Source organism: Saccostrea cucullata, unplaced genomic scaffold (genome assembly GCF_032062105.1).
Source record: "Saccostrea cucullata isolate Sc308-1 unplaced genomic scaffold, CSIRO_AGI_Scuc_v1 ctg751, whole genome shotgun sequence".
Classification (NCBI taxonomy): domain Eukaryota; kingdom Metazoa; phylum Mollusca; class Bivalvia; order Ostreida; family Ostreidae; genus Saccostrea; species Saccostrea cuccullata.
Window position 1 is genome coordinate 90,445 of NW_026918475.1, and position 15,091 is coordinate 105,535.

At 33.5% G+C, this 15,091-nt stretch overlaps 1 protein-coding gene across 2 annotated transcripts; it reads left to right on the forward strand.

The window, feature by feature from the left end:
• Positions 1–701: 701 nt before the first annotated feature.
• Positions 702–12,548, forward strand: LOC134266718 (sorting nexin-2-like). Of its 2 annotated transcripts, none has more exons than XM_062748940.1 (12): positions 702–816; positions 3,867–3,942; positions 4,218–4,426; positions 5,075–5,179; positions 5,581–5,722; positions 7,109–7,187; positions 7,300–7,492; positions 9,465–9,558; positions 9,775–9,980; positions 10,246–10,389; positions 11,863–12,015; positions 12,202–12,548. In XM_062748940.1, the coding sequence occupies exons 1-12, from the start codon at positions 733–735 to the stop codon at positions 12,250–12,252; spliced, it is 1,536 nt and encodes a 511-aa protein (XP_062604924.1). In that variant the 5' UTR covers positions 702–732; the 3' UTR covers positions 12,253–12,548. The 2 variants fall into 2 exon arrangements, with proteins under 2 accessions (XP_062604924.1, XP_062604930.1); XM_062748946.1 differs by having other exon boundaries at positions 4,221–4,426.
• Positions 12,549–15,091: the final 2,543 nt, after the last annotated feature.

Genomic DNA, 15,091 nt, shown 5'->3' on the forward strand with positions numbered 1-15,091 from the left:
TTGGAAAAGCCAAGATCAAATGGAATTTCCAACTTTAAAGGAATTACCAACTTTAAAGTTGGAAAAGCCAAGATTAAAGTTGGAAAACTTTAAAAATTAAAACTTTAAAGTTGGAAAAGCCAAGATTAAAGTTGGAATTTCCAACTTTAAAGTTGGAAAATCATAATGTATTTAGATTACCAACTTGTCACAGGTGGAATAAGCCAAGATTATATATTTTCAACCAAAAGTTATTACCAACTTTAAAGTTTTTGAAAAGTAGGTCAAATTTAGACTTTAAAGGTTGGAAAAACCAAGATTAAATTTAGAAAGCATGTCTTGTCAAGGGAAAAGCCAAGATTAAAGTTGGAATTTCCAACTTTATCTCTTCCAACTTCAAAAGTTTGGAAAAGCCAAGATTAAAGTAATGTTTAATTTTTGAAAAGCCAAGATTAAAGTTGGAATTACCAACTTTAAAAAAAAAATTGCGTGGCACTAATACGCTTCCGTATGTCACAGGTATCTATCTCGATCATATCTCATTCAAAAGATATAAAACCAAGGTTAATGTTTTTTGTAACAGACAAAATAACAATTATAATTTAATATTAATCTAATAAACATATAAATAGACAAAATGTATTCGTACTATTATACCGTGTATATAAGGGGATTCTCCCATCCAGTTTGAACAACTTGAACTAACTTGGAACGAGTTAATAATTTTTATTGCAAAATCACGTGATAGTAAAGATGGCCGACGAACGAGAACCACCCCCATTTGGTGAAGATGAAAACCAAAAAGACGAGGATGACTTGTTTGCAGAAGCCAGCGAGGTATAAGTGAAAACATGTTTTAAAAAGATATTAAAGACTGCAGTGAATGATTGTGTAAAAATCTTCTATAACCTAATTTGTATTTCGTATTTGCCGGTTTCTAAAGTGGACTAAATTAGCTCCAACAACTACACCAGTACATGTAATGTTAAGGTTTCACAATACCCATGGCATACATCCAATACCATATTTTGTCTTTTTTATAAGAATTGCATATTTTTAACATGTTGAAAGACATGTCATAAATTATTTCCTGTGGGATACCAGATCACTTATAATACATCTTGCAGGAACTTGCAAATTGGTGAAAGTGTAGGGATGTGTATCGCCAAAAATTTCGTATCGCGATATATCACGATTTCCCCCCACAATATCACGATAATATCATGATATTTTTAAAAGCAGTTTTTACAATGATTTTATATGAAAAGTCATTATTTTTCTAAAAAAATATGCTAGAAAAACAAAATTTTACTTTCTTGAAATATTTCTGTAGATAAAATCAATTACGTTTGGACGGTAAGATGCTGTTCTTTTCACTTTTTACAACTTTTTATACTTTCTGTAATTGTAATTTGAAAGATTGAACAAATAAATAAATAATTTCTGGACTTTATAATATGTACCTAAAGAGTAAAGACCGGTATTTAGGTCTCCGTATCACGATACGTAACATGCAGCAAAAAATCGTGATATACCGGTATACCGATAAAATCGCACATCCCTATGAAAGTGCAGGTTGATAATACTTCTTAATTATTATAATATGAACATATTAAATCCATTGGTTTGAACTGATCAAAAGAACTATGTGCGGTATATTGCATATGTTTGCCCCCACAAAAGTCAAATTTTGAAAACTTCCTGAAATGTGCTGAATTCAATAAATTGTACGAGAAATATAAGTTAACAGAAAATATTATAGTTCCAGAGCAGTGTATTCACAATTTCTGTTTTTATGACGTCACAAACTAGTCCGATTTTATATCCTTTTTCAGAAAGAGGACAAAATGGACAAAATTTCAACAATTTAAGCTTTAGAATTTATAGAGCGCATGTGTGTTCAGGAACAATATTGACATATTTCATTGATATTATCATTCTACACATTATATCAAAATATTAATCCTGAACACACATGCGCTCGGTGACTTTTATTTAAAATATCGACGAAATATATACATTTTTCTGCAAAATTCATAAAAAACTGAAACATTACGTACATATGACGTCATCACTTATGAAATTATTCAGTGCTTTGAAGTCAGCATATACTCCCCTGTTTAAGGACTTAATTAAATATTACTCCATCAAAGTTTGATTTTGGGGGGCAAATGTTGGTTAATACCGCATATAGTTCTTTGTCCGTTGTCTGTCGTTGTTGTTGTCGTCGTAAACTTTTCACATTTTCATCTTCTTCTCAAGAACCACTGGGCCAATTTCACCCAAACTTGGCACAAAGTATCCTTGGGTGAAGGGGATTCAAATTTGTTCAAATGAAGGGCCATGCCCTCTTCCAAGGGGAGATAATTATGAATTAGGGAAAAATTAATAGCATTTTAAAAAAATCCTTCTTCTCACGAACCACTGGGCCAGGAAAGATGAAACTCATGTGAAATCATACTCAGGTAGTGTAGATTCAAGTTTGTTCAAATCATGACCCCCGGGGGTAGGGTGGGGCCAAAATGGCAGATCAAAGATTTACATAGGAATACCATATATAGGAAAAATCTTTAAAAATCTTCTTCTCAAGAACCATTGAGACAGGAAAGATAAAACTCGTGTGAAATCATCCTCAGGTAGTGTAGATTCAAATTTGTTCAAATCATGATCCCCAGGGCTAGGATGGGGCCATGATGGCCGTTAAAAGTTTTATATAGGAATATATAGGAAAAAATCTTTAAAAAACTTCTTCTCAAGAACCACTGGGCCAGTAAAGATGAAACTCATGTGGAATCATCCTCAGGTATTGATTCATATTTGTTCAAATCATGACCCCTGGGGGTAGGGTGGGGCCAAAATGGTCGATCAAAGTTTTTCATAAGAATATATAGGGAAATCTTTTAAAATCTCCTTTTCAAGTATTTCAAAGCCATGATTAGTAATATTTATATGGAATCATCCTCAGGTAGTGTAGATTCTAGTTTGTTCATATCATGGCCCCCTGGGGGGTTGAAATTTAAGGGCCCCCCTCTAACCTCAGTAAACTTTCATTTCTGATCTGATATTTGCTTTTTCCTAGCCGGTGTGCTCAGGTGAGCGCTGTGGCCCCTGGGCCTCTTGTTGTAAGGATTCCAGTACAATTAACCGTGGAGAAAAACGGAGGCATACAAGACAAGGACAACCCCTTCCCCTTTTGGAGAAGATTTTGATTAATTTTTACTGTTTTTTTTTTTAATTTTATTTTGTTAGGAAAAATCTTGTTGTCATTTTCATCTCTGACACATGTTTGTGCCGTGTATTGAATTAAAAACAGATGTTCGTGCCGTGTATTGAATTAAAAAGCAATTTCTAAGAGGTATTCATGAATTAGCGCATTGCTGTGCCAGCAAAAGCCGCTAAAATATGAAGCTCACTTTTTCTCAAGTCACATACAGTATACCAAAGTGTCAACTTGATGAACAAATTATTAATCAAAAATATAAGTTTGTTAATTAATTAATTTAAAGATATAACTCTGGGATGAAATTGTTTGAAAATTGGATTTGAAAATATATTGTCTCAAATGTGGAAATGTCCTTGCCTTGTACAGTACACCTCCATTCTTTTGGTGATACATGATAAGTTCACCTAATAAAACAAAATTGATAATACACAATTCTTCATGAGACTGTCTGAACAAAGTTCTTCAAGTCTACATGGATTCAATGTATTACCTTCATCAGGGCGAAATACATCTTATTACCCCCTGTAAACTGTAAATGTTGATAGTGGAAATGGGGATTGAATCCACATATACAACATCGTTTGAATGTGTTTTTAAGTGTGATGTACATGTATTAAATTGATTTACTGATTGTATCTATTTGATGATACAGTACTTTTTATAGGAACAAGAAAAAGAAAGCTCCCCAGAACCAGAGCCCCAGAAAGTGCCAATAAAACCAGATGTTGATTTATTTGGAGGTTAGTCAAGTAGGATCATGATATTAATATCTATGTGTGACGGAATGTTGCTTTTTTATCAATATCAACATATCTGATGTCCTGTTTGATATAATACATTTACAGTAGTCATATTTCACCTGAATTATACTAAAATGTAATCAATTTTCAAAAAATGATGGTCTGTCAATAAAGAAGATTTTTATAAACCTGGTGGTATTTTTTAAGATGCAAAATAGAAAGGGAAGATATATGACAGATGTAGTAGGTTCATATCTCTTTGTTCTTTACACTAGAAGATGAGGGAGATGAGATTAAATTGAATGAATCCGATGAGGAACCATCACAGGAAGACAAGAATGACATATTTGAAGATTCTAAGCCTGTTGTAACACCAGAACCAGTCAGTGCTCCTCCCATCAAGGAGGAAACTCCCAAACTTCCTGTTACCCAGAGTTCCTCAGCAGCAGAACCTAAAGTAACGACAAAACGGAAAAATACTGATGTAAGTACACAAACATGTAGAAACGTATTGGAAGGTAATATGGATAAAATGATATTAAGTCTACGTGAGGACAAAATGTTCTCTTCCTTTTTTGAGATTTTTACTAGGAAATATCTTGTTTCTTTCTTTTTATGCCCCCGGATCGAAGATCTGGGGGATACATTGTTTTTGTCCTGTCTCTCTGTTTGTCTGTCTGTCTGTCATCAACTTTAATCTAGCCCATATCTATTGCACTGTCAAGGGTAAGTCTATACCACTTTAGTTTACATCCTGCACTAGAATTGTATTACCATCACGAGCATAGTGTTTAACAAAAATACCTTGTTTTTTGCACTTATTTTTACATTTGTGTATTGGTACTTTGAAGGCAACAGCTGGACTATCCCCTATTAAGCATGCATTGAAGGCCACATAATGTTTTAGCAGCAAAATGGCTTTTGTTTGTTTTCATGGTTCTAGGATAATATATGTATAAAACATATTACACACACAAAAAACTTTCATTGATATAGATTGGTTGCACTCACAGGCAATGTTATACCTATATCCAATTTGTATTTTCAACTGAGAGCTACATTAACTTTGCCTTTACATGAAGAATGCATCTTTAAAAAGTGAGGTGACTTTGTAATGTTTTGATTTGGACAGCCTCCTGAACCAGACAATCAGTATACACTCACCATTAAAGTCGCCGAGCCACACAAAGTGGGAGACGGAATGGGGGCCTACATGGTGTATAAAGTCATCACTAAGGTAGATTGTCAAGATATTTATCTGGTTCAGGTTAATAAAGGGATACTAAATACTCTTATAGAGGCACACACAGAGAGAGAGGAAAGATGTATACTCTGTTGAAAATATTTTGACTTGTATGCTTATCAGAGATGAAATTCAGGCTGATTGCCTTATCACAATGTTTTCCCTTAGAATCGGCTACCAGCAAAATTGACAACTTCAGTTGATAAAGATGCCTTTTATTGATAAAAAAAATTCCATATACTGGTACTTTTTCTAAGGTCCCCAAAAACTTTTGCCTATAAACCTCAATCTCTTAGTCTGTTACCATTGATCTCTGACTTTTTACTTTGAAACAAAGTGAAAACACTGCTTATCATATTAAATTTGTTTTGCAATTTGTGTATATTTGTTGACAGACAACTAACCCAGCCTTCAAGAGAGCAGACCTGTGTGTAACAAGACGATTTAGTGATTTCCTAGGACTCTACAGTAAACTACATGAAAAACACACAAAGACGGGCATCATAGTGCCTCCAGCTCCTGAGAAAAGTGTATTAGGTAGATGTTGTACTTGGTTTATTTAATAAACAGAGCCTTGAAAGGGACCATGCCATATGCACATACTGCCAGAAAAGGGCAGAATGCAATAATGCTGTCCTGCACCATGCAGCACACCTGACATAATGCAGACACAAGATTTTCTTGTTCATGCTATCAGTATCCCTCAGCTAAATTAGATTGAATCTGTGATTTATCACATAATAAAATCAGAACTAGCATTCAACATATTGAAATCCATTTGCAAACAAACAAACATTTCCTTTCTTGTGGTCCATAAGTGTCAAGTTGTTTTGGATGACAGGCCACAACTTAGCAAAAGTAGTTTTTAAAAATGGGCATTTTACCCTACTTGAAAGACCATAAAAGTGAAGTCTTCTTGCATGTTTTAGAGTCTGTCCTTTGATTTCTAAATAGGCATTTATTTTTTAAGAAATATTTTGGTATTTTTAATAAATATGATAATTTTAAATGCAATACACGTACCTTTTTAAATAATGAATGATTTGAAGTTCTTAATAGAAAAATCATTTCCAATAGTTAATGTCATACAGCTTGTCAATTCTTATACTATTTTTATTTTCCAAAATTTTATTTTCAGATTCATATAATTATCAAAACTTGTACTATGATATATTTTAGAGTGGCCCCAATATATATTTCTTGTCAGCCCCATAAATTTCAAAATGGTTCCTTCATTTAATGAACAGTTGGGCCATTGGCCTCACCTTTTGTTTGACCTTTCCAGGCACTGGTTACATGCTTACCATTATCCAATTTTAAAACATGTACAATTTAGTGAGGATGTCATCATCACTATTGAGAGAACTGAGAATTTTAAAATAACATGTATTAACTGTATTAATTGTAATGAATTTTCTCTCCATACATGATAGTTAATCTTAGTTCTCAACAGGTCATAAAGGTTTATGTTATAATGCACATGTATATTTTTATAAAATAAACAAATTGAAGACAGCCTTTGTAAAATGCAGAGAGATTCAGAACACGAATAAAAAATAATGTCTTAAGTATTTACAGAATAGACTGAAAAGAGAGGAGGATTTATTTCAATCTAATTAAAATTAGATGTTAGATCCGCTTGCATACTCACTACACTAACATCTAACAACATTCAATAGAGGGTCACGTTAGAGTTCAAACTCTATCAACCAATCAAATTGTCACCTGCAAAATCATCTTATATTGTTGAAGCGAATAAGTCTAGAGTTGTTCCGAATTTGACCTCTGACATGACCCTATGACCATATGGGATGTTGTTAGATGTTAGTGAACAAGTATACGAGCGGATCAAACATCTAATTTTAATTAGATTGGATTTATTTTTAATTCAAAAATTTTAAAATGGTTGTTTGATTTCTTCAGGAATGACCAAGGTGAAGATATCCAAAGAAGAATCTAACACAGCCGATTTTATACAACGAAGGAGAGCAGCATTAGAGAGGTCCGAGCTCCCAGAATATTTGAAGTCTTACAAAAATATTGGTCCATGGAATGTTAAATTTAATATAGTCAGGGCACAGTGTAAATATTGCTATGTTTTATGTCTTCACCAGGTACCTGAACAGAACTGCCAGCCATCCTGTTCTACAGATTGACCCTGATTTCCGAGAATTCTTAGAGAGAGAAGGAGACCTACCCAAGGCGACCAGCACTTCAGCTCTGAGTGGAGCCGGGGTGATGCGACTCTTCCACAAAGTCGGTGATGTGGTGGAGAAAATTGCCTTCAGAATGGACGAGTCAGATGAGGTGGGTAGAGTTATCCCCCTTTGTTTTGTTGCCTTTGGTTTTCTGTTTGGTCAGTTTACAGTGCATCTCAGCTGAGTTTCTTTCTGTTTGACATCACTTCATACATGTATTGTCACCTTTCTCTTCAACATCTCAAATTTTTTGGTCAAATTAAGTGATTGGGTTGCCCTTTAAGGTGTAAAAAATTATGTTTATTAACAGATTATTTACATTACCAGGGTAATACTGGTAATATTTATATTTAGCTATTATCTGTACAATAAAGTCTAATTCATTTTTCTCAAAATTAAAGCATATATTTATGTACAATAGAAGTACCCATAGAATTGAAATTCGGTATCTTGAACATCAATACTTGTGTATCTCATCATGGATTTTGATGTATTTTTCTTTAAGTTAAAATATTTCATTGATGTGTCTTTTTCCTCCCAATATCTCTTATATCTCAAAGTTTTTTTCTCAGCCCCATCAAGTTTTAAAATAAAACAAGGTTTAACTGTTTGAAATTGACATTTAATCATTGTTGGTAGTACTTTATTGAATATATTGGTGTTGTCTTTCTTTTATCTCATTGTAAAAACATCGTGAAATTTTGAATAGCTGATGCTTTATTTCTGTTCAATACTTCCCGGCAATCAAAATCAGTGGGAGCCCCAGGTAACAGCCAGGCTGGTGCATGTTCTGTCATTACTCCCTTGTAACTACATTGTACAAGGGAGTGGTTATTATTTGTAGAGTGTAGCTGTTATCCAATGTGTGGAGGGTGTCCCAATAAATGGTAGGCATCCCTTGCATTGAAACTAAGAAATGTACATTTCTGAGATCATTCACAGGTTTGTCAATCTTAATTTGGAAGCAAATAAACCGTATTTTCAAACAAATCTATAATATTTAGTATCTTAAATACAATTTGGTATGTAATTTTACAAATTTCAGACAGTTTGTGTCTAGTGAGAAAAGTATGCGTAAGTTATTTACCAAAAAAAAAAAAAAAAAAAAAAAAAAAAAAATTGGAGTGACCAATTGCTGATATTTCTGGTGTTTCATGTCTTTTTAAAGATTGCCAATCAGCTCACTATTCTTGTTGAAGGATATGGGGTTTGTTTCTCACAAACCATAATAGTCAATGTGTCTTATTGAACTTCAATTGCATACAAATATAAATAAGTAAATGGTAGGGAAGTAAATGGTTGACAATTTGGCATGGGGATATTAAGTTTAATCACATATTTGTTTTTAATATAAATTTGAAATGATATTCACTAGCATGACAAAATTTGTTGTTGCATATCAGTTAAAGTTTCCTTAAACCCTGAGGGTGCACCATATATATTTTCTCCAAAATTATCATTCAAAAGCAAATGAATTTTTAAAAAAATAAGCAAAATCAATGTAGCATTTTACTTTTGTTAAAACAATAAACATTTTTAAATTGTTAATCAAATATTTTGTATTCTATCAGAGTACCACAAGTACAGACTAACAACTTGTATTCCACTAATTATGGGACACTCTTCATGCTAACTTAATGGGCCTAGCAAAATTTGTTCTATTTTTATTTCATAAGAATAATTAGATTTTGTTACAAGTTTTCATTTTATTAAGTGAAAACATTTTTGTATGTATTATGTGTTACTTTTATATGAATATTTTCTTTTCAATGGCACATTGACCATTCTGTTAGATTGTCATTTTTAATTTAGCTTAACAATGTTGTATATAATGGCTTTAAATTTTTTTGAAATTTTGATTTTATCATTTTTTTATGGCACAAAATTTATATTTCTTTCATCAATTTTTTTTCAACTAATATTCATTTACAAAGCACCATATTTTTACAGAATTTTTAAATTAATGTTAACAAATATGATATTACTTATATGTTGAGGTTTTTGTAAATATTGAATTGTATGTATTTTTCAGTAAAAATAATTTATCTGTTGACCTTGATTATGGAGTGTCTTGTTTTCAGTGGTTTGAGGAGAAACAGAATCAGGTGGAGAGCTTAGAGAACCATCTGAGGAAGCTTCACGGTAGTCTGGAGTCCCTGACACAACACAGACGAGGTACGTCTCAGTTTGCAGAAAATCTCACTAGTTAATCCAAATGATATTTATACAGAGTCAGTGTCTTTGTGTCATTAAAATCAGAGAAGAACATTGATTTAGAATCAGTTGCTATTGGTCAGAAAAAGAACAGCTCACAATTGGATCAGTATGATTGGTTTGTTCACAAAAAATTATTGGAGGAAATAATAAGTCATTGCGTATCCTGTTTTGTAGAGCTGAGTAATATGACTGCTCAATTTGCCAAGAGTACAGCCATGTTAGGTACAGCAGAGGAACATACGGCGCTGTCCCGAGCACTCTCCCAGCTCGCAGAAACCGAGGAGCGGATTGAGACTGTTCACGCGGACCAATCAGATCATGACTTCTTTATAATGGCAGAGCTGTGCAAGGACTATGTAGCACTTCTAGGGTCTGTTAAGGTATTTTATCCAGTACTTCAATTACAATGAAGATCTTAAGGTTTGATAATGTTATCTTCATTTGTATTGTTAGAACTTTTGATAAAGATACCTTTGAAAAATGAAAGACTGAAAAAAAATAAACATTGGCATTAATGCAAAACAACTGTGTAAATTCTGGATCAAATGATGACAATGCATAAATGCTTATGCTTGTACATTCAGGCTTCAATCAGTTTTTTTTTTTTTAATCAGTGAGAAAATATTTTCCTAATTTCATTTCCAGGAAGTATTTCATGAGAGGGTGAAATGTTATAAATCATGGAAGGAAGCGGAAGCCACCCTGACCAAAAAAAGAGAGAACAAAGCCAAACTAGAGATCGCTCGTAAAATGGACAAAGTTCCACAGGCTCAAGATGAAATTTCAGAAGTAAGTAAACAGCTGAAACAACAGCATATATGTCGCTCTCTAGTCTCTGCATGCCCTTCTACTGATAATTTCAATCTACAGTATAGTAAACTAGTTCTAATTGTAACGGGGACCGTTACAGATGTTCCCCAAACGCTCCCCAACTCCCTATTTGTGCAAATTTCCTTTAAAACTTTTTTTCAATATGCTTAGTATCGCAGGATTTCATAAAAGAATTTTAAAAGCTACAATGATATCAATTTTTTGTCATTTAACGCATTGTTCGCAAACGCACGTGCATGCACATGCAAGGTGATCATGACATGTTGTCTAAACCATTAACATATCTATATTCCAGAAATCAATAAAAAGTCATAAAAATATAAATTTTACCGTTTTTCAAACATATTGATCATTTTACCGATGCGTGTGCGCATGTGCATACAAGCACGTCCTTGCATTCAATTTTGATAGCAATATCATGTAGGAATCCATAATACCTATTCATATTCTAAACTTCATCCTGTTTTGTTGAGAAACAAGAAAGATATAGGCATGTAAAGTTTCAGCCAATCAGATTGCAGCACACGTGGATTTATGTGCTTTCATGATAAATATACCATGCGGTAGATCTTCATAATATGTGACTAAGTTCAAAATTTCAAAGGATTATCACGTAAAACAAGAAAGATATTGAGACTTTAGTTTCAGCCAATCAGAGCAAAGCGCACGTGCATGCGCGCAAGATCTTGCAATTTTGACCATGTCATCTTGTCCATACTACTACTATATTCATGCATTGTGAGTTTCAAAAAACTCCATCAAGAAATAGAAAAGTTACGGCTTCATCCATTATCTTGGTAATTTCACACGTTGCACGTGCAAGCTCTTGCCAGCACACGCGCATGTACGTGCTTTCATGAAAATTATTATATATCATGCTGTAGATCTTCCTATTGTGTGACTAAGTTCAAAATTTCAAAGGATTATGACGAAAAACAAGAAAGATATTGAGACTTTAGTTTCAACCAATCAGAGAGAAGCGCACGTGCATGCGCGGGAGATCTTGCTATTATGACCATGTCAACACGTCTATACTACTAATATATACTTATATTATGAGTATCAAAGCATATAATCAAAAAATAGAAAAGTTACGGCTGTATCTATTATTTTGGTCATTTCACGCGTTGCACGTGCGCGCTCTTGCAAGCACGTGCACGCAAAATGACCTTCGTTCCGCAAATCTACATAACATGCCTACTGACCCTAAAAAGGTTTCACCTAAGTCGGACGTGTAGTTTACAAGATCATTCGCGGAAAAGATTTTCCCAGGAAGAAGAAAAATAATAATAATAATAAGAAGAAGAAACAGAGTAAAAACAATATGTTCCCCAACTTCGTTTGGGGAACATAACTAGAGTTAGCAAAGTTAAGCTCTGTTGAACCCTCCTGAATGACTTGAATTTTTCAATATTTTTATTTATTACATAGTGGGAAATGAAAGTGGACAAAGGAAAAGAAGAGTTTGAGAAAATTTCCAAAGCCATAAGGAAAGAAGTAGCAAGATTTGATAAGTTTAGGGTGGAGGACTTTAAAGATAGTGTTGTGTCTTACTTAGAGCAGCTGATGGAGAACCAACAAAGGGTAAGTGGAACTGGACCTCCAGTTTATCAATAATCTGTCATTTGACTGTTATTTCTTTCACAAGTACAACACGTTTTAGCATGAAATTTATGGCCATTAAAAAAACATAAAATAGTGTATATTTCTTTTCCAACATGAACACTGATTCTGAGGTTTATTTAGACACATTTCCCCTGTTTGTTACAGATAATGAAGTGCTGGGAAGCATTCCTTCCAGAGGCCAAGGCCATTGCTTAGCTCCAGGTCACCTAGGGAGATTATTTTACCTTACATTGTATGATATACTTGATTTTGTTCATGAGATTTCAGAATTCAGAGTTGGTGCCGAAAGTTATCTGACAAGGGGGAACAAGCTTGATAGACAATTGTGCAATAAGAACTTGAACTGACTGAAAAAAGACATAATATTCTGTTATTGTGAAGATTGATGATGATATACTACATACATTCCACTGGAAATAGCAGTGCAGTGGTCAACTGTAGTCTATTGCAACATTTATTTTATGTCAAATAAATTATTACATACAAAATAATCCTTAGTTTGTCTTAATTATTATTGCAGAAATGTCCGATGTTAATTGAGTAATTAATACATTGAAACCTGTTTATTTGGACATGCACTTGGAGATAAATTTTGTGTAGAAATAGACAGGATGTTGGGTTACACAGTATAAATATAATGGAAAATAGAATTTATTTTCAGAATTCCCAGTGTGAGGGATTGCACAGGTGTTGGATTAGACAGTTTTCACTGTATCATGTTTTAGTGACAATTTCTGGAAAAAACCTTGAATTTATGGAACATTTTGAAAGAGATCTCTTGGATGCTTGATACTTGTATCATCCATGCGAATTGTTTCAGGAAACTTTAAAGTGATGATAATCATAAAGTGTGGTTAAGCATATGTACTCAGAATGCCATTTTTGTTAAAAAGCTTATAGTAAGCTCTACTAGTGCTTAAATGATGGTAAGGTGTCTGTCAGTGCTCTGTCCATTTGTAGAAGTTATGTACATTATATAGGAATACATAGTTCAAAAATCTTCTCATGAACAGCAAAGCCCTGGTTAGTCGAAATAGAAGTAATATCAGGTATTGTAGCTTCAAGTTTGTTCAGATCTTGACCCTCAGGAGTAGTATGAAATCGCAATGAGGAATCAATGTTAAAATAGAACTAGTATATGGTAAAAACTGCAAGTTTGAATGAGCCCTGATTAGTTTCATTGACGTGGAAATATCATCAAGTTGTGTAGACTCAAGTTTGTTCAATCATGAGCTCCACGGAAGAGTGGACTGGAGTCTCACCTCTTTAAAAAATTTTCCCTACACATATATATTCTTGTGTATAACTTTGGTTGGTCAATGTGACACTTTCCTACCCTTAGTTAGGGGTAATGATCTGAACAAATTACAATCTACATTGCCTGAAGATGCTTCCATATTAATATGATTAATTATGACTTCGCTGTTTGTGAAAAGAAAAGATTTTTCCCTATGTATTCCTAAGTATACCTCCGGTCACCCTAGTCCGAAATATCTACTGTTTTCCAGGCTTTATTGTTTTTAACGATTTTGATATTTGACTGCCATGAAAATCAAAATGAAAATCGCTAATTTTTTTTGAAAACGACAGATATTTCAGACTACGATTGCCATGGTAGCCCCAACCAGTGACCCTACCCCCCCTCCCCGAGGGGTCATAATTTTGACAAATTTTAATCTACACTAAGTTGAGAATGCTTCCGTTATATGACTAATCACGACCATGTTGTTCTTGAGAAGACGAGTTTTTTTTTAATCAAGACTGAGAATATCTGGTAGAATTTCACGACATACTGTGGCAAGAGCGTTTTCAAGTCGACTAAAAATAAATTAAATAAATGAATTTAAAAAAAGAAACTCCAAAACTGTTTTATTCTGAAATCAAATCAAATTATTTAAATTAAAATTCGTTCTACCCATGAACTGTCCATAAACTTCAAATCTTAAACAAAATATTTTTTGACGTACGTGTTTGAGGTTCTAGATACATGTAATGTTTAAAAATTATCTCTTTGTCTCTATCTTTATAATAGTATTTTGTACAGTAGTTTAACTACTATTTTTATGACAAATACATGTACACTTATTGAAATTTTATATACAAAACACAAAGTTACGAGTCCCCTTTTATTAATTTATTTGGGGAGTGGGGGTGGAATAACCCCCAAGACTGTGGATTTAGATATAGTGTACAAAACTGTCAAACAATGCAAATGATTCATGTTCGTCAAACTACTATAACAAACTATTCGGAGTATGCCAGTTTCCATAATCATAAAATGAACGCAGACAACTTTTTTTTCTGTTTACTTATCAAACATATTTTATAGTTTGTTTGGATAATTTATAATACATGTTGAAAACTTTCAAAATTCAAATTTTACTAATTTTAATTTATTTTCTTCTCTTGTTTAGGACAAAAAGACATTTCCACTCGATCCATCTTCTTAGATAAGTACTTCGGACATAAATAGCAAACGAAAATGTTTAAAAAATGTATTTTTAGATACAGACCATTAGCAACGGTTTTAAAAGTGGGTGGGTGGCATCTTCAAAATATGAGTACATGTATGATGGGGGCGGGGGAACCAGCATCTAAAGTAACTACTATACTCAGAAAAAAGTGGGGAAGGAGCTTCCCCCCCCCCCCCCGCGCGATCTACATACCTGAGATATATCCATTGTATATACAGTATTTAAAGCACATATTTTTGAAAAAAAATTCAGTAACTCCTATCGAGGGCGATGGGATCTATAAGGTAACCGAGTTGTATAGGGAACATTCTCTGCCGAGGATTGCCTGTTATACTTTCGATTTTACAAAAACGTATAATTAAGAAAAAAGATGGTGGGTCCTTTTCTCACTGAATTTGCCCTTGGAAGCCATTAATTTTGGCCATTTGTCCTGTCTCTAGATTTATGTAAGGGAACAAAATATATATTGAACATTATGTCGTATTTCACCATTTCTCACTTTTGTAAAAGGCAAAGTGAATTATGAATGCGTTTACGCTCTGAACAGGTTCATTTTTTTC

Coding starts and splice junctions, on each gene's coding strand:
- LOC134266718 (XM_062748940.1), top strand. CDS start 733: ATGGCCGACGAACGAGAACCACCCCCATTTGGTGAAGATGAAAACCAA. Junction 817..3,866: donor TGTTTGCAGAAGCCAGCGAG/GTATAAGTGAAA, acceptor TACTTTTTATAG/GAACAAGAAAAAGAAAGCTC. Junction 9,559..9,774: donor CCTGACACAACACAGACGAG/GTACGTCTCAGT, acceptor CCTGTTTTGTAG/AGCTGAGTAATATGACTGCT.